The 19,885-nt window shown below is 44.3% G+C and overlaps 1 protein-coding gene across 1 annotated transcript in view; it reads right to left on the bottom strand.

Annotated features, from left to right (window-relative positions):
• Window positions 1-9,268, bottom strand: part of LOC105538071 (serine/threonine-protein kinase 32B-like) — a 132,786-nt gene extending 123,518 nt beyond the window's left edge. The window contains exons 1-2 of the mRNA XM_011977804.1: window positions 9,225-9,268; window positions 7,062-7,235 (exon numbers count right to left, since the gene is read on the bottom strand). Coding sequence (XP_011833194.1) covers window positions 7,062-7,235; window positions 9,225-9,268 — 218 coding nt within the window. The remainder of the gene's footprint in view (window positions 1-7,061; window positions 7,236-9,224) is intronic.
• Window positions 9,269-19,885: the final 10,617 nt, after the last annotated feature.

Raw genomic sequence — 19,885 nt, 5'->3', positions numbered from 1 at the left:
TATACATATGTAACAAACCTGCACATTGTGCACATGTACCCTAGAACTTAAAGTATATTTTAAAAAGTGTATGGCACCTCCCCTCTCTCCCTTGCTCCTGCTCTGGCCATGTGATGTGCCTGCTCCCCCTTTGCCTTCTACCATGATTGCAAGTTTCCTGAGGCCTCCCCAGAAACTGAACAGATGCCAGCACCATGCTTCCTGTGCAGCCCGCAGAACCATGAGCTACTTAAGCCTCTTTTCTTTATGAACTTCTTTTCTTTATAAATTACTCGGTCTCATGTATTTCTTTATAGCAATGCAAGAACAGCCTAATATAGCACATTTATTCCTTGGATGCCTAGAAGTAAGTTATTGCCTAAATCATTATCAATTAGGATTACATGCCAGGAAGAAAGTAGACAAAGTGCTTTGGGAAAGTATGTGGTGAGCAATAAAGTGAGAACCTAGCTAGATAAAATGTGGTCAGGAACACTCCGTGAAGAAGTGAGCATCTGGTTCCTGTTTTGGGTATCTATGAACAATTAGCTGATGTGACTGTGAACAGGACATAACCTTAGCTTTGCTTTTGCATCTGGGGAGGCAACAAGGTGTAGTGTAGAGAGCCTTTGACTACAAGTCATGTTCCAGTTAAAAGCTCCAATTCCACTGCTAACTAGCTGTGTGACCCCGGGTTAGAGGCTTAGCTCCCAGAAATGCCTGCTGCCTCATCCACACCATGGGAACAGTGCCTTCCTCTGGGGCGGATGTGAGGAGTCGATGAAATCCATATGTGCTCATTTGTATGTTAATATATGCAGGCACTCACTCCTATGAGCATTTTGTAAACAGTTCAGTGCAATTGGAACAAGGGAGCTGTATGCTCAGTGGTCATCAGCCTGAGATCTGGGGTTTGAACGCCTTGTTTCAAAGCCAGGGTTCCGTGACCTGCCAGCTGTGTGTCCTGGGGCAAATCACCCAATCTCTCTGCAAAATGGGGTCATTATACTACCTAGCTCATTTCATTGCTGTAAGGATTAAATGAGATATTTGTGTGTGTACATGTATGTGAGTGTGTGTATTATATATGTATGGGTATTTATAAATATTTATATATACAATGTGTGTATATACACATGTATATACCCCATGTGCATATATACACATATGCAAACACACATATGTATACGTATATAGTTTAAAGTAGTGTCAACACATTTTAATAAACTTGATTCATTGCTTAATAAACTTGATTCATTGTCACTGCTGTTATTTATTTAGTTTTGTATACCCTGGATACGTAGCCAAGGAGTCCTGCCTTGGATGAAGATCCATCTTGGGATGCACTTCTAGGGCCTTCAGAAAGATTATTCTCAATGACAAGTTAGACCATGTCACTCCCAAGCTTCAACCCATCAATAAATGAGAAAAGCAGGGCCTGTTAGGGTGTGCTCCCTACCACCCTTGAGCCTTGCAATACAGGGTCCACCCACCTGGGGCTTCTCAAGTTTGGGCCCTTCTGCCCAGTGCTTTCTGCATTCCTTTTCTCAGTTCTAATTCCTAATTATCCCACAAATCACAGACGGAGTATGGCAGAGGAAGCCTTCTCTGCCAACTCAGCCCCTGCCCCATTCCCCAACTCAGGCTGGCTGGGCGCCCCTCCTTGAAGCTCCCACTGGTGCTATGTAGTGTTCTGTCATGGTCAGCAGCCTTGGCTGCAATCATTTGTGGGGGTGCCTGTTCTACCCAGAAAGTTGAGTCCCATTCACCATTTTCTTCCTGGGAGCTGGTACACAGCCTTGCCCAGATGGGTATTTAAAGAATGAAGGGCCAATTCAAATGCTATGAAAAGTAAATCTTCTCATTGCTTTAAAACAATTTGTTTGGGACTGATAGTGGTATTTCCCTGCTTGGGCACTATCAAAGTCACTGGGCTATGCCGTAAAATATCTTTTATTTTCTAAAGGTCTATAACACCATCCTCAAAGGGTGGCGTTTTGTCACACAGAGTATATAGGAAAGATTGAACATCAGATTTCAAGTCCAGTTCCCCCAGACAGAGGAAATAAGAATGAGGCATCTAAAAGAAGCCAGGCACAGATAAATTCTTTATGAACATTTTCTCATAAAATTTGCATAACAGCCCAAGAAGTAGGTTTAATTAGAAGCATTTTTCAGATTAGAAAATCGAGGTCCAAAAAGTTGAGCAGAGTTTGGTAGCCCGTCTAAGTCCAATGAGATGGAAGATAAATATCCTTGGCAATCCAACCCAGGCTTGCATTTGTGGGATAATTCCTCCACTTCCAAGTGTGGCTACTTTGAAAGAAGCAACACTCATCTGAGGGTATAAATATGGCGTTGAAAGCGTCTGGTACAGACGCAGTGGAGGATTCAACAATTTAGCTGTTGCATTAATGCAAAACATTGCACAGCATTTCCATACATCCTTACACATGGTTGTGTTCAGATACATAGTTTCAAATCTACACATACACACATTGAAAGGGGGATTTAGGAACCATATGGAAGGGGGTAAAAAAGACTGATTCAAAGCCTTGCCAAGTTCATAATTTTAGAATTGGGAAGGTAATTCAACTGCAGTAGTCAGCGTTCTCCGAGAAAAACAAAAGAAATGGAATATAGATAAACATATATAACAGAGATTTATTATGGGAATCGGCTCCCGTGGTTTTGGAGGCTGAGAAGTCCTAGGATCTGCATTTGCAAGCTGGAGACCCAGGATAGCAAGCGGTGTCATTCAGTTCAAGCATGAAGGCCTGAGAATTTGGAGGCTGTGAGTGTAAGTCCCAGTCTAAGCCTGAGAGCCCAAAAACCTGGAACAGTGATGACTGAAGACAGGAGAAGACGGATGATTCAGCTCAAGTAGGAAGAGTGAATGGCTCCAATTTTTCATTCTATTCAGGCCCTCCGAGGAATCGCTGATGCCCACCACATTGGGGAGGGCCATCTGCTTCATGCAGTTCACTTATTCAAATGCTGATCTCCTTTGGAAGCATCCTCGCAGACACACTCAGAAGTAGTGTTTTACCAGCTCTCTGGGCATCCTTTAGCCCAGTCGAATTGACATAGAAAATTAATCATTACATATTTGCTTAGTAAACTTTAAAACATTCCCATAAATTACCGGACAGCTCCTTTTCCCCAGGGTAGATCTGGAATCTAAGAGCAGATGACCTCTACCAGAGGAATATTTGAGAATGACTTAAAACTTTTTCTGAAATCTGGTGAATCATAATGAAATGGCTCCAGCCAGCCATGCTGTCATGCAATGGTTCCATTTCCTGCCTTGTTCATCCCTGGCTCAGCTCTGGAACACTGGCATTTATCTCACCAATGTCCACATGACTTAGTGTCTCAGGGAATTTGGACACATGGATCATCTATCTATTGCACTCTAGTTCATGAATGGCTACAGTAATTCATGAATGACACATATACAACTGATCTATAAAGAACTCTTTCGGCACCTTGAAAGAAGCCCCATCAAGGAACAGAAGCATACTCTACCACGGTGTGACCTTCTTTAGGAAGTACAGCATCACACTGACAAGCACAGATTCCAGAACCAGAATGCCTGCATTCATTCAAAAGCTAGTGAATGACTGAGTGAATGAACAGTTGTGTATTACGCTGAACAATATCTTTACTACTACTATTCTCCTTCTCCTCCTTTTCATTTTGCTGCGTTTGCTACTGTTATTTGTATCAAAGTTATATGCAAATAGTTCAAAGAGCCAATCGTTTTGCAAGTTTTGTTACAACAATCCCTATCACTTTCTGTTACAAACACATTTTGTCACAATAGCATTAATCCTATCACTTTCTCCCCCATTTATCCTCTATCCACTCATCTCTTCCAGGTTATAATTTTGGTATCTAACTCCTTATCTCTAAATGACAGACTTCTAATGACTCCTTCACTTTTTAACTTCAGGCTCTCCCTGGAGACTGGACTTCCTACTAGGGAAGATAAAGATTTAGCCATCTTTCTCTAATCCCAGGAGACTCAGTCATCCTTCCCATTTCCCCAGTTTCTCAATGGAGTATCATTGAGTTTTTGGTTAGATTTTCAGGGTTTAGGTGATAGGACTAGGTATTATATCCAGGGTTGACCCATTTAGTAAGCTGTACTCTATGCAGATGTTGTCCTGTGCAACATTTTCCTTCCCTAAAATTAATGATGTTATTTTTACTGAGTTTTTTCCCCCGAACCTCTCATAACTCCACTTCAGATTCTTTACCAGCTAGCTAAATAAATCTCTCAAGGCCAGGTGCATCAGGAATTCTATCAGTTCACTTTTCCTGAAGAAGTCTCTCCCAGGGTCTCTGATCCACACTAATCAGAACTGGTCATGGCATACATGTGAGGCACAACTGACACCCCTTCAGCATCATCCTGGAGACTTCCTATGCCTACCTGATTTGCTGGAGTTCCAGCTTTCTGTATTCCATTTCTTTGTCCTCTTTGATTCATTCATTCATTTTGGAGTCCATCTCATTTTCCTAGTACTTGAGAAAAGGTATATGGGAGGACCACTTTTTGAAACCTGGAACTGGGAAAAATGTATACCCTCACACATGGTTGAGTAGCAGGTCTGCACTGCCTTTGAGCATTTAAGAAACTCTAAACTGGCTGGGTGCTGTGGCTCATACCTGTAATCCTAGCACTTTGAGAGGCCAAGGTGGGTGGATGCTTGAGCTCAGCAGTTTGAGAGCACCCTGGGCAACGTGCTGAAAACCTGTTTTTACAAAAAAAAAAACCCCCCAAAATTGGACAGGGATGGTGGTGTGTGCTTGTGGTCCCAGCTACTTAGGAGGGCAAGGTGGGAGGATCACTTGAGCCCAGGAGGCTGAGGCTGCAGTGAGCCACGATCGTACCAGTGCACCCCAGCCTGAATGACAGCAAAACCCTGTCTCAAGAAACAGAAAACAAAAACAGAAACAAAAAAAATTTGAAACTATCCTGATTCTTCAGCCTCTATGACCTGTGGCTCTTCTCTGGAAGCTGATCAGATCTGACATTTGTTTTGGTATGTGTCTGTTTCTAGCCATTACTCTGTGCCCTTGGTAGGCTCTCTCAATATGGAAAATCATGTATTTCAGGTCTGGGAGATGGTTCTTTAATCGTTTCATTGATGATTTCTTCCTTTATGTTTTGTCTTTATTATTTCTTGTGTTGAAACCTGTGATTCTTTAACTTTGTTATGTTTTCTCTCATATTTTTTCTTTGCCTTTTTACTCTACTTTATAGAAAAGTATAAAGATTTTATCTTCCAACATATATTTTGAATTCTTTAAATTTCTGCTGTTACAATTTTGATTTATAAGAGCTCTGATGTTTGTTCACTGAATTTAAAAAAAAACTGCTATTTCGTGTTTCACACATGCAAAATTCTTCTTTTATCCTCTGAAAATACTGATCAGTTATTCTGATGTTTCCAGAGTCGCTGTTTAGCCTAAGGTTTTTTTTTTTTTTTTCCCCATTTTGTTGTTTGGATCTTGATGTTCAAGTTAGATGATTTCCTCGGATGTCTGATAATCCCATGCTGTCATTAACTTAATTGGGAGCTGATAATGAATGAATGGCGCTTGTTTACTATAACCTATACTCTAAGGTGTCCTGGAAAACCTTTGTTGGTACAATCTCTTTCTTTTGGGCTCAGTCACATTTCCATTGAAATCACTTGAGTTCCCTGCGTAGCCGATGAAGGCATAAAGGCACCATTCTCTCAGTTGTGTGTGGCGGGGAGGGTGCTGTCATTTCAGTATGTAGTACATATATGTTCAGATAATCTTGCCATTGTTAGTACAGTATCCCAACCCAGGCAGGCTTGATGTCACTTAGCCCAGACACTCTCCATTTTACCCTCATTAGCAGACTCACCTTTAGTTTTCTCTTTTGGGTAAGGAAGCGGGCAACCGCCCAGCTCTGTGGAGTTGGGAAACAGGTCTGTGTTTCTCAACACTACTTAAGAAGTTTTCAACAATTCACCTTATTATAGCCTCTTTTCACCAACTGCCCCCATCCCATAGATAACCAGGTGCTGCCAATTCCTGAGCTTTGGGGGAATTCTTTAGTATCTATTAGTTCTTGACACTCTCAGCAGCAACATTAAATTCAGTTTCTGGTATCCTAAGTCATCGATCACTTTACATCTTTCTTTCCACCCTTCCCCACTGTTTTCACTGAGGCCCCCTTCCAGTGTTCCCTATCTTCATAACTTTATCACTTTTAAAATATTCCTTACTGTCATTTAATGGAGTTTAAGAAGGGTAAAACGTAGACATATGTGCTTAATCTGTCATCTTTACCTAGAAGTTCAAGTCCTCATCTTTTCCAAATCTTCCAAAATTAGTTAAGTTACAAGGAGATCAACTAAGCACAGTGCAAGACCATGGGTAAACCAATTTGGAGCCCCTCACACCAGCTGCCTCTTCTGGGGTCAGTGAGAAGAGTCATGAATGACACCATCACTTTCTAAAGCCTTTCATTGAGTTCCAGCTTCTGCAGACAAAGTCACTTTGCTCACCTGTGTAGGACACGGCACTACTGTGCATAGCAGGGAGAAGCAAGGTCCCTGAGGAGGCTGCAGAAACTCAGAGCTTTTATGCAAAGCCCAGAGCCAGCACTGAGGCTTCCCAAGAGAAAGAAATCCTCCACAATGCACAGTACTGATTTCTAAGTACGGAAAAAAAGAGAGTAGAATCCCTCACATTCCCAACTCACTAGTATAATAATGCTACTATAACTTTTCTGACTTGAGACAAGGGGGACAGAATGTTCAAGCTTCCCCAGGCATACTGGAGCAGAGAAGATAAGGCCAGCCACCAGTTACGTCTCTAAGCAGTAGTGTATGGGTACAGGATGGGAGGTGTACGTGCTGGTTGTAAAGAACATAAAAAACATAGGAAGAAAAGTGTTCTGCTTTTTCCCCCCGATGCACTACCACTTTTAAACCATGTCAAGGACAAAATAATTCTCCCCCTACAACCGCAGACTGCTCATGACACCCTAGCCCATGGTGCCTCTGTCCCAGGCATCCCGCCAGCAGCCCAGTTACCTGTGGATGATGTGGTACCTCTGAAGATACTCCAGAGCCAGTGCCAGCTCACAGATGTAGAGTTTCACAGTCCCCTCTGTGAAATGCACATTCTGTTGCAGATGGTAGCGCAGGTCTCCTCCCAGGAGCAGGTCCACCACCATGAACATGTCCTCCTCGTCCTGGAAGGAGTACCTAGGAGCACAGAGGGACAGAGAACATTAGGGGTGGAGGCACCTTCAGCACCCTCAAGACCAATGCCCCCATTTTACAGAAGAGCAAACTGAGGCTCAGAGATAGGCACTGAGTTGCCTGAGTCATGGTGCTATGGGAGTGCAGGGGAAGGGGCAAAGGCTTTTAATTCTCAGGCTGCCTCCACATTTGTTGGGGTTTCCTCACTTCTTACATGGCAAAGGCAAACAGGAGTACCCAGCATTAGTTCCCAGGCTCTGGCAGATAGATGATAGTTTAACTACGACAGGACTCCAGCATGTTTCTTCATCTGTTTTTAGCAGGTGCTTTAATGAGATGGTGTCAGTTGTTTGCAGGAGCTAGCCTCCAAAGACACACTCCCCTCCCAAACACTCCCTCCATTCCCTGCACATGCATGCTGCTCCCCACATGGAGCTTGTTTCTGCAGCTCTTGAACGCAGTGGTGTTATGGGACATCCAAGTCTAGGCCTTAAGGGAACGGGCAGTTTCTAATTCTTGCCTCTTGGAACCCAGCCAGATCCAAGCCACATGAAGAGGACAAAAGAAGGAAAACCGAATCCCCAGCTGAGTTCCCAGTGACAGCCAGAGCCACTGCCCGCCACACAAATCAGCCGCCTTGAGCATTTTGATATTCCACTGCAGCCCCAGACAGCATGTGGAGCAGAAGAACAGTCCAGCTGAGCCCAGTTACCCCACAAAACATGAGATGATTAAATGGTGGTGTTTTTACACCATTAAGTTTTAGGGTGGTATTTTGTTTTGTTTTTGAAACAGTAGAAAATTGATACAGTACCAAATTCATTTTTAAAAAATGCACTTGGGCTTTCTAAGGACTGAAGAGCCAACATATAGAATCTGAGACTGTTGTTAAACAATTGTAGGATAGCATCACATCACAAAATGTTGTCAAGTTCCTTGTATGGAATCATGTAACATAATCACAGAATTGCAGAATATAATCATGGAAGCTTAGATCTGTGTCTTAGATCCTTAGATATTAGTCCGAATCAGTTAGGTCCTTCCCCTCACTTAACAGAACAGGAAACTGAGGCCCAGAGGGAAGAAGGGACTTGGTGAGTCAGTGTAGGTATGGGGACAAGAACCCAAATCCCCTGGCTCTCACTCGCTGCAGTGCCCTGATGACCATACACTGTTGGGATGTTGCTGTAATGCACCCCCACTGTGTTGCAGTATCCTGGGTGTGCAGCCCTGGGGAGGGAGCCTGATGTATGATTTGGTCCCAGGACAGGCAACAGAACTGCATGCTTACAGGACAGGGAATTCCAGGGTTGGAAGGACCTCTAATCCTCTTCAGCTCCTGTTGCAGAGATTGGGGTCCAGGCGAGAGGAGATGGCTGGACACAAGTCGTATCTATCCTCTTTGTGTGTCTTACCCGTTGTTTATAATTGTTCAGAAATTAAGGCAAGGAAGGGGGCTATTTATTGTGTCCCCAGATCATGAATTTACCAGGTGCTTACGGAACACCTACTGTCTGATAGGCACTGGGTTATGTGCTGGGGACACTGGGACAAAGAAACTGTCTTTGCCCTGGAGGAGTGCACAGTGCCCTGGGAGGGGCCAGGCAGACAGTCACTGACAATGCACGGGTGGGCATTCTAGGAGTCTTTCCAGGGTGCGGGGGAGTGTGGGAAGGGAGGAGGCCAGTGCTCCAGGAGGCGAAGGTGGGCGGGAGGAATTGGGAAAGGCATTGCCCATAAGGGGTTTACCGGGTCAGGAACACACAGGCTGTGTGACTCAGACAGAGAGGGAAACAGCATGACCCATGGCGGGAGGCTGGATCATGGCCTAGTACCCACAACCTGCACAAACAGCGGAGGGCCACCTTTGGGAGTCACCGTGGTGACATGGATGAGCAGGAGTGGAGTAAGATACAGTCCCTGCTCCTCATGGAATTAGAGACCGGAACAAACCTCAGAGATGGAATGAAGTGTGTACGGTCAGAGACTCACAGGAAGTGCTGCGAGGGTGGAGGGGGCAGGGCTGAAGCTGCCATCTTTCTCCTAGGCTGTTCTGTGCTGAGAGGCCCTTCTGCCTTTCTGGGCAGAGGCACCCAGAGTACCCAGGGGCAGCCCAAAGCCTCACTGCTGCCCAGACGTTCCCAATATTTCTGTCATAATTTCAAGGCACTATTTCTAGAAGTTTCAGTGAGAATATTTTTGTTTGCCCAGAAAGCTTTTATTACTGTTGATATTATTAATTATTATTCTCACTCTCACTCTCGGCTTCCCAAAGTGCTGGGATTATAGGCATGTGCCACTGAGCCCGGCCACCAGCTGGACTTTAGATCCGTTTCAGGGCCAGTATAACCTTCATTCATGCTCCTCCCCCTCAACAAAGAGGAGCGTGTAAGTGACACAGTCTCGCTGGGAAGCACAGGACTACCTTGTTTTACTGTACTTCACTTTCTTACAAATTAAAGGTTTGTGGCAACCCTGCCTCCAGTAAGTCTATCAGTGTCAATTTTCCAATAGCGCCTGCTCAATTTGTATCTCTGTGTCACATTTTGGTAATTCTTGCAATATTTCAAACAGTATTATATCTGTTATAGTGATCGATGATAAATGGTCTTTGATGTCACTATTACAATTGTTTTGAAGCACTGCAAATGGCATCCGTATAGCACCCAAAGCTTCATGGATAAATATTGGATGTGTTCTCATGCTCCATTGACCAGTAGTTTCCCATCTCTCACTTTCTCCTTGGGCCTTTCTATTCCCTGAGGCATAACGATATTGAAATTAGGCCAGTTAATAACTCTACAAAGGCCTCTAAGTATTCAAGTGAATGGAAGAATCACACATCTCTCACTTTACATCAAATATTAGAAATGATTAAGCCTAATGAGAAAGACATGCCAAATGCCAAGATAGGCTGAAAGCTAGACTCTTAACGCCATAAAGTTAGCCAAGTTATAAATGCAAAGGAAATGTTATTGAAAGAAATAAAAATTGCTACTCCAATGTACGCATGTAAGACATGAAAGCCAAACAGCCTTATTGCTGATATGGAGGAAATTTTAGTGGTCTAGATAGAAGATCCAATCAGCTACAACATTCCCTTAAGCCAAATCCTAATCCAGAGGAAGGCCTTAACTCTCTTCAATTCTGTAAAGGCTGAGAGAGGTGAGGGAGTTGCAGAAAAAGAGCTGGAAGCTAGCAAAGGTTGGTTCATGAGGTTTAAGAAAAGAAGCCATCTCCAGGACATAAAAGCACAAGGTGAAGCAGCAGGTGTTGATGGAGAAGCTGCAGCAAGTTACCCAGATGATCTAGCTCAGATCACTGGTGAAGGTGAATACACCAAACAGGAGATTTGCAAAGTAGAAAAAAAATAGCAAATAGCTTTATATTGGAAGTAGATGCCATTTAGGACTTTCATAGCTGGAGAGGAGAAGTCAATGCCTGGCTTCAAAGGTTCAAAGGCAGGCTCTCTTGTTAGGGAGGCTCTCTTGTTTCAGCAGCTGGTCACTTCCAGTTGAAGTCAATGCTCATTTACCATTTTGAAAATACCAGGGCCCTTAAGAATTACGCTAAATCTATTCTGCCTGTGCTCTGTAAGTAGAATAAAAAACCCCAGATGACAGCACACCAGTTTACAGCAAAATTTACCAAATATTTTCAGCCCAATGTTGAGACCTACTTCTCGAAAAAAAAAATTCCTTTCAAAATATTACCACCGTTAGTCACCCAAGAGCTCAGACAGAGATGTACAAGATTAATGTTGTTTTCATGATAAAACAACATCCATCCTGCAGCTAATGGATGAAGGAGTAACTTTGACCTTTGAAACTCATTATTTAAGAAATACATTTTGTAAGACTATAACTGCCATAGATAGTGATTCCTTTGATGGATCAAGGTAAAGTAAATTGAAAATCTTCTGGAAAGGATTCACCATTCTAGATGTCATTAAGAACATTCGTGATTCATGAGAAAAGGTCAAAATACTAACACTAACAGGAGTTTGGAAGAAGTGGATTCTAACCCTCATGGATGAAGTCGTGGGTTCGAGACTTCAGTGGAGGAAGGCACTGCAGATATGGTAAAAGTAGCAGAAGAACTAGAATCAGAAGTAGAACCTGAAAATGTGACTGAACTGCTGCCATCTCATGATAAAATGTTAAAAGATGAGGAGATGCTTCTCCTATGGATAAGTGAAGAAACTAGCTTCTTGAGATGGAATCTGCTCCTGATGAAGGTGCTGTACACATTGTTAAAATGACACAAGAGGTTTAGAATATTATATAAGCTTTGTTGATAAAGGGGCTGTAGGATTTGAGAGGACTGTCTCCACTTTTGAAAGAAGTTCTACTGTGTACAAAATGCAATCAAACAGTACCACTGGCTACAGAGAAATATTTCATGAAGTGAAGAGTTCATCACTGGCAAGCTTCATTGTTGTCTTATTTTAAGAAATTTTCAGTGACCCCAACCCTCAGCAACCACCACCCTGATCAGTAAGCAGCCATCAACATTGAGGAAAGACCCTCCACCAGCAAAAAGACTGTGATTTGTTGAAGGAAGACTCAGATGAGTGTTAGTATTGTACCTATCAAGTATTTTCAGATGAAGCTATGTATACTTGTTAGACATAACGCTGTTGCACACTGAATAGAGTACAGTATCGTATAAACATAACTTTTATAGGCACTAGGAAACAAAAAAGAATGTTAATAAGACTTGTCTGGGGAGAGAACCTGCAGGGAGGGAAGCAGGGCTGGGAGCTAAATGCAGAAAGAGGCACTGCTGGAGGTACTGGCTCCCACCTCGTCAGAAGAAAGACCTATCCCTGAACTTCATATTTACATGAGCAATGACTGTTTTTTTTAAAAAAATCAAGTAACTTTACTTTGAGTTTCTGTGACTTGGAACTGAGTTACCTGATACAAATTGTCATGTATTTGCTACTGGATAGAAGAATATAGATGCCCCAAAAGAAACCACAGGAATCAAATATAATATGCCTCCTACAGATGTGCAATTTTGTATTCTAATAGCTGATGGACTGTTGAAACATTACATTAATAACCAGTGAGTTCTGTACTCTCAAGTCACAGCTAAACTGTCAAAGGGTATCTCATTCAGTATTCCATCAGAACTCTCTGAAGGAGCAACATGAATTTTCAGAGGGAAATTTGCACACTGGAATGAATCCTAAAGAGGAAAACCAAAATGCAAAGAGAACAATAATTTAAGAAATAATTCAGGTTGTAGCTTTTTCTCACTGCACATCCACATTCTGCCCCAGGCCACAGACCCTACATTCCCCGGGACACTCAATATTATTACTGGAGAACAGAGAATGACCTTTCATTTATCTCTCTGTAGTTTTGCACTATTCCACAGCTTTGTGACATTGCCCCTTTTGCTTCTTCTCGTATTAGAATTATAATTATAGGCTCATAATAGTGCTGAACATTGTCATGGAAATGATGGAGATCACAAATAAGAGAGCTAAGCTCTATCACAGTAACTCTGACCTATGGAAAAATCTGGATAATTAGGCTCTCCTTGCAAGAGCAAAGAAAATTGTGTGCTGTGAAGGCATAAATCCTTGCCTGGCTATTGCAATAGAACAACATAAAGAATGCGATTTGCCATGTTTTATTTTTTAAAAAATTATTAATTTCCTACTTTATTCCAGAAAGGATTCAGGTGACTTGTGAAATGTATATAACATAATGGAATTAAAAATAAGGAAGACAAAGATCAACTCACAGAAAAAAAAGGAAACCAAGAAAATAGAATCAGGAAAAAATACCCCAATTTATGCCTCAAGATCCTATGTGCTTGCCTAAAATGGGCCATCAATGTGCCTCAAATCTCCCCAGCACACAGAGTAAAAAGAGAAACGCGATCCGCCACATGATTCAGAGCTGATGTGGAAAAAAACCAATTGTTTGGGAAAAGCAAGATTTTTGTCCTGGTACTGAAATCAGCGGGAAATTTCTTCCACCGGATTCTTATGAAGATAGTGTTCTGTAATGTGGTGAACCATGGGTCCACATAAAATAACTCTAAACACAGTAATAAGTGGAACAGGACTTTTTTGCATGATGTGCTTCAGGGTAGGCTGAAGGCATTAAAAATCCAATTTCATAGAAGCACTGCCACATGGGGCAAAGCAACGAGACTGTGCATCATGCTCACGGATGAACTTTCTTCAGAACAGGATAAATTTAGAGCAGAGCACGAGGTGAATGTTCTTCAGGGACGACTTCACAAAGACGGGCTCACACACACAGCAGCAAGTACTCAGTAGGCTTCTCCTATGCCTTTGGCTCTTGCCAGAAGCCAAGGATTGAGTGGGAGAAGTCAGCACTTGAGTGCTTAACTGGGCTTAAGATCTTCATAAGGAAGCTGTCATGTTAGGACAAGTCCCTGGACGGACCCACACTCTCACAATTCTACACGTTCACCCACAATATTCCTTATTCCTGGAGCACCACCTCTGTCCTCTTGTCCATCACTCACTGCTCAGGTTAGTGCAGGGTTCCCAAACCCAGAGCAGTTTTGCTCCCCTGGGGACACTGGACAATGTGTGGAGACAGTTTGGGTTGTCACATTTGGAAGGAGTGCTGCTGTCATCTAGTGAGTTGGGGCCAGGGATGCTGCTAAATATCCTACAATGCACAGGACAGCCTCCACCACAATTACCTACTGCAAAATGGCAACACTGCTGAGGTTGAAAAACCCTGGTTAAGACTGATGCTCCCTTCTTTAAGCCTTCCCCAAGCCTGGAAACTGAGGTGGGCAACCCCCTAGTCCCTTACGATAATAACAGTTAACACTGATGTCATGCATACTCTGTGCCAGACACCGTTCTAAGTGTCTTATTTTCTTATTTTTATTTTTTGAGATGGAGTCTCCCTCTGTTGCCCAGGCTGGGATGCAGTGGTACGATCTTGGCTCACTGCAACCTCTGCCTCCTGGGTTCAAGCAATTATCCTGCCCCATCCTCCCTAGTAGCTGGGATTACAGGCGCGTGTCACCATGCCTGACTAGTTTATATATATATACACACACACACATACACACACACACACATATGTATATATATATATATTTTTTTTTTTTGAGACGGAGTCTTGCTCTGTCGCCCAGGCTGCAGTGCAGGGGCCGGATCTCAGCTCACTGCAAGCTCCGCCTCCCGGGTTTACACCATTCTCCTGCCTCAGCCTCCCGAGTAGCTGGGACTACAGGCGCCCGCCACCTCGCCCAGCTAGTTTTTGTATTTTTTAGTAGAGACGGGGTTTCACTGTGTTAGCCAGGATGGTCTCGATCTCCTGACCTCGTGATCCGCCGGTCTCAGCCTCCCAAAGTGCTGGGATTACATGCTTGAGCCACCGCGCCTGGCCAGTTTTCATATTTTTAATAGTGACAAGGTTTCACCATGTTGGCCAGACCGGCCTTGAACTCCTTACCTCAAGTGATCTGTCTGCCTTGGCCTCCCAAAGTGCTGGGATTACAGGTGTGAGCCACCATGCCCGGCCTAAGTGCTTTATGTATATGCACTCATTTAATGCTCCCAACAATCCTTTGAGGTAGGAGTTATTACAAACTACCTTGGATAGCTCAAGACCTTGAGGTTCAGAGAGATTAAGTAACATGTCCAAGATGACAGCCAGGGAATGGCAGAGCTGGGACTGAGCCAAGATAGTCCATGTCCAGAACCCAGACTCTGTGCTTGATGCCCTATAGCACTTTCCTTGCAGCCAAGTCACCATCGCTCTCCTGGTCTCTTTTCCCCACCAGCCAGTGAACTCTGAGTAAGGGGACCTAGCTAATTCAGCACTATCCCCTGCATTTAGCACATAGCCAGGAGCATCCCACACACTCCGGAATGAATGGGCCACAAACACCTGAAGCACCCACATTCTGTGGGGCACATTGGGTCAGTCAATGATGTCTACACAAAAGTGGGGCATTGTACAGAAAAAAGACAGAGGGTAGAGGGTTGATGGCGAAGGAAGGGTGCTAGGCCCTGCTGTTTATGTCACTGCCTACAGGAACCTGCTTTTTCTCTGGCCTCTTGTTGTCACAGAGACCAGGAACTCCTATTAGCCTGAGTGACTCACCGGTCCCTCTCCATAGCCTTCTCCCTCCCTTGCAGGGTGCAGAAGTGATAGATCTGATGAGTGAGTCCAGAAGCAGCAGCTGTGCTCAGCACAGCTCCCTCGGGCTCCCCTTCTGCTTCAGGACCTGCCCACAGAGGGCTTATACTCCTGCCTGCTCTCTCCAACAGCCAGGGCCTGGCTAATGGAGGGGGACTTGCAGGTGACCACCGTTTCCTGTGCCTCGGACGTGATTCCATTTCAGAACTCAAGAGTTAGCAAGCCGTTTCGGCTGCTGATCTACAGTGGGTTTCTCTGATTGACTGTTAGCATGAATTGGATACTTCCACCTCCACCTGTCAGACTCCTGTCTCTCTGTTAGTCCTAAAATCAAGAAGGGAGGAGAGGTTTTCTTCATAGACCCCCTGCTCATCCCTTAACACTTGTCCCATCTAACCATGGGATGTGGGCATTATCACCCTCAATTGCCCAATGGAGGAAACCAAGTCCAAGAGAGGTTAACTGGTCCAAGGTCCCTAGGTCAGTTTTCTTGGAAAGCATGTCATCATCAGCCTCGGAGGCTGCTTACAAACTAAAGGTCAGCCATGCTAATAACACAGGAAATACATGTGAACACATATGAGGGAGGTAGTGCCTGTTGCTGGGGGAAATCTGGAGTTGGAACCGCTTGGTTCAGCTCCTCCTCTTACCTGACGAGTGACTGACTCTCCATCTCATCTTGCCCAGGGCCTGGACAACAGTGGAGCATCCACAAGCCTTGCGCAGTTGTTAAAGGTAGGGGAGGTGGAAAGGGAAAGGAAGAGTCTGGAGGAAACCCTAAACCTTTTTAGTTTCCAGGCAGCATGATGCCACTTGAACTATTTGAAACAGGCACCTTTCTTCACTTCTTCTTCCTGAGGCAAAAGTCACTGGATGCCCAGAGATGATTCTGTGGGATTCAGAAAATCTCTGCAGCCAGGAAAAGCCACGTGTCTACAACACTCATCTCCTGTGTTTTTACTGGGTGGCATCTGCAGGAGCAATGAGCTGGGCATCTCCTCAGGCCACTTTCCATTCCATCTGACCACTGAGGGGAGCAGATGGAGGGGAGGTCTCACCCACTATGCTCACCTCTAGCGATTCTTAAAAATGTAACAGCCAGCAAGAGAGGAGCTAAGAATAGCCTCACAGGCTACAGAAATCCAACTATGGAGTGCTGGGCTTTCTGACAGCTCATATTGTACAAGGGAAAAAGAGCTTATCAAGCCTGACTTGTGCTTGATACATGTCTTTAATAACATTCACAATGATAAGGTTTTTATTATTATTTTTTTTTATAGACAAGGTCTTGCTGTATTGCCCAGGCTGGTCTTGAACTCCTGTCCTCAAGCAATCCTCTTGCCTTGGCCTCCCAAAATGCTGGGATTACAGGTGTGAGCCACTGTGTTCAGCCAGCCTCCCGCTCCCCCCCACCCACCTTTTTTTAAATTTGACTTGAGGTACAAGAGTCTTAAAGCCACTCAAACATGATAGCTCTCATCGTTCTTCACACCGGACTGATTCTCACCTCCTATCTCCTTTCCAGGAAGCCGAAGGAAGCTCGTTAGCTTCCAACTGCCTCCCGTATACCAAGGCAACAACATAGGAACCTCTCAAAGCCATCCAGCACTTCCAGGCAGAGGCAGTTTGGGGCAGGAGCGATTGTGTGATGAGGCGAAGGCAGGCTACAGGTCCACATTGCCCCCGTCCCACTCCATGGAGGGGCTTTGAAACAGGCACCAGGGGCTTTTGATAGAGGAGACAGTGGGAAAAATGCACAACAAAGGAGAGGCATACATACTGTTCACGGGGACAGTGAGCCTGAAACAGTAGCTCCAGCTCCCTTAGCAGTGGAAAGAAAGCAAAGGGCAATGCAGAATGACCAATGCAGCTCTCACCACTTGATTAAATAAGATGAAGCCAAACTGCTGTTCTTGGGCCAAATTCCAAAAGAAATTTATAACTTGCATTCTCTTACAAGGGGCATTGAATGAAAGAATGGGGAAGGAATAATGATAACTCACATATGCTGAGTGCTTCCTATGTACTAGCCATGGGCCTAAGTGCTTTTCATAATACCATTGACGGAGGCTCCTGGCTCTATGTGAGCTTTTTACATTGGAGATCTCACTTAATTTTCCAATGCTTTAGTGCAGGCATTATTATGGCCATTTTAGAGGTGACAGAACTGAGGTTCGGAGAAGCTGAGTAACTTGCCTAGTGTCGCACTCAGCTTTGCTCCAACCCCCTCCCTCTGAAATCCTTTTGCCAACCACACCTTCAAAGCCCTTTTATACTCTCTCAAAGACCCTTCCCTTCAGCCACACAGTGCACACCCTTCTGAGTCTACAGTGATGAACTTTTCAGCATTCAGGACACATGCATCGTTTGTTGAATATAATCAACCTGTTCCTAAAAACCAGTCATTCTGTTTGAAGACACTGAAAATATATTTCCCATTACTTTAAGTGGGAAAAATTACAATGCATTGCTCTTCAAACCAAATTTCTCAACCAATTTCTTCAAACACAAGGTAAACACAACAAAATAGACAGGAGATCCATCTGCTAATATGTCAAGTGTTTCCATTCCATCCTCATGATCAAACACTAAATATAGTGAATGATGTTTTAGTTTTGGGTTTTTGCAGTAACAGGGTCTTGTTTACCCTCAGCAGTGTCTGAGACCCACATCCCTGTGGCGATAGATACTTAATATGATTTTTCAAACTGACTACACTTGGTGCTGACGTTTCACTAGCTGTACCTGAAATGTAACTTGAGACTTGCCCTGATATCACATTGTAAAAATGTTATATTGAGTTTCAGGACTGTAAATCTAATTTTTTCCATATAAACAATAGCTGAAAAAGTATTGATAGATACATCCAGGGTTGAGTCATGTGAAATTGCCAGTGTTTACCCAGTTTTGACCACAGAAGTAAATTTCGTATGGTTCAATCTAATACAGTCCACACAGCCTTAGTAATAAAAATCAAGAGGCACTGGACCAGGAAAATGTTAACTGCAGAGGCGTTCTGCAGGGTGAGTATGCCTGAACGTTTGCTGAACACCTGCTATGTACCAGGCCCTATCATGGGAGGGGGAATCATTCATCAACCAGATGTGGTCACTCTACTCAAGGTGCTCACTGTACTCTAGGAGGGGAAGGACAAGGTAGCGTAGAAACACATAGGGGAGGGACCTATCAAAAAAGGGGAGGGATTCTGAAAGGGAAGAGACGTCTAGGTAGAGTGGAGACTTGAATTGGCTCATCAATGTCTGTTTCACCCTCCTGCAAGAGTGTCTTCCTGTAACTGCAAAGGCTAGAAATCTGCCAAGCTCATTTCCCAGACTCCATGCAGCTAGAGCTGCTTCATGATTTAGGTTTCTCAGTAAGTTGCATCCACGTAAGACTCAGCAAAGTGGGGCGAGGTCTGAGGTCTCATTCTGGGAGGCAGCTTCTCAGCTGCAGCAGGGGCAGCCACATCCTCTGCAGGTCAGTTCTCCCTGTGACTTGGGGCAGAGCTCTGAGTTTCAGCCCAGAGTCAGCTCTTCTGCCTCCCAGGGATTCTGAGAAGACATTTCATACCCTGTAACAAATCCCTTTCTCTGAACTAACTAGACTGTATTGAAGAATAAGTCCTGGTTGAAGCTTGAAGCTAAGCCCTGGTTGCTACAACCAGAGAAGAGCAGAGAGCAGGGACAATGGTCCAGAAATAAGGAACAGCATGAACAAAGGCTGAGAGGAGTGGTGAGCATGGGTTCAAGCTCTGGATGGCTGGGGTGAGTGCTGGAGAGGGGTAAGATGGGAGTGAGGAGGAGACCCTTCAAGAAGGGCTTTGTACATCATGATGAGAAGTTTGGACTTTATTCTTGCACAAGGGGAAGCTACGAAGGAGTTGGAAACAGGAGAAAGTCCTGGTCAGATCTGAGTTTTGGAACAGCTGCTCTGGCGGCTACATATCCGATTAGTCGGAGGACTTTTGCTTTAGGCAGGAGAGCAGTTGAGTCATTATTGCTTCATTGGTAAGCAGTGATGAGCCCCATTCAGCCGAGTACACAAACCCTATTGAAGTGTACCAGCTCTGGAGGCAAAGTCCTAGGTTCTGGGCCCCATATCCTCATTAGTCATACAGGGATTATCGTGGTGTTTACGTCCTGGTGCTGCAAAGATTTCATGAGTTATTATGAGTCAAGGGACTGGAAAACTGACTGACACATAATGAGTGCTTGAAAAATACTTGCTATTTTTGGCCAGGCACGGTGGCTCACGCCTGTAATCCCAGCACTTTGGGAGGCCAAGGCGGGCGGATCACGAGGTCAGGAGATCGAGACCATCCTGGTGAACACGGTGAAACCCCATCTCTACTAAAAATACAAAAATAAATAAATAAATAAATAAATATTAGCCGGGCGTGGTGGTGGGTGCCTGTAGTCCCAGCTACTTGGGAGGCTGAGGCAGGAGAATGGCATGAACTCGGGGGGCAGAGCTTGCAGTGAGCAGAGATCACGCCACTGC

The sequence above is a fragment of the Mandrillus leucophaeus genome, unplaced genomic scaffold (assembly GCF_000951045.1).
Source record: "Mandrillus leucophaeus isolate KB7577 unplaced genomic scaffold, Mleu.le_1.0 Scaffold1841, whole genome shotgun sequence".
NCBI classification, from domain to species: domain Eukaryota; kingdom Metazoa; phylum Chordata; class Mammalia; order Primates; family Cercopithecidae; genus Mandrillus; species Mandrillus leucophaeus.
Note: the sequence above shows the minus strand (reverse complement) of the source record. Positions and strands in the feature narration are given on the sequence as shown.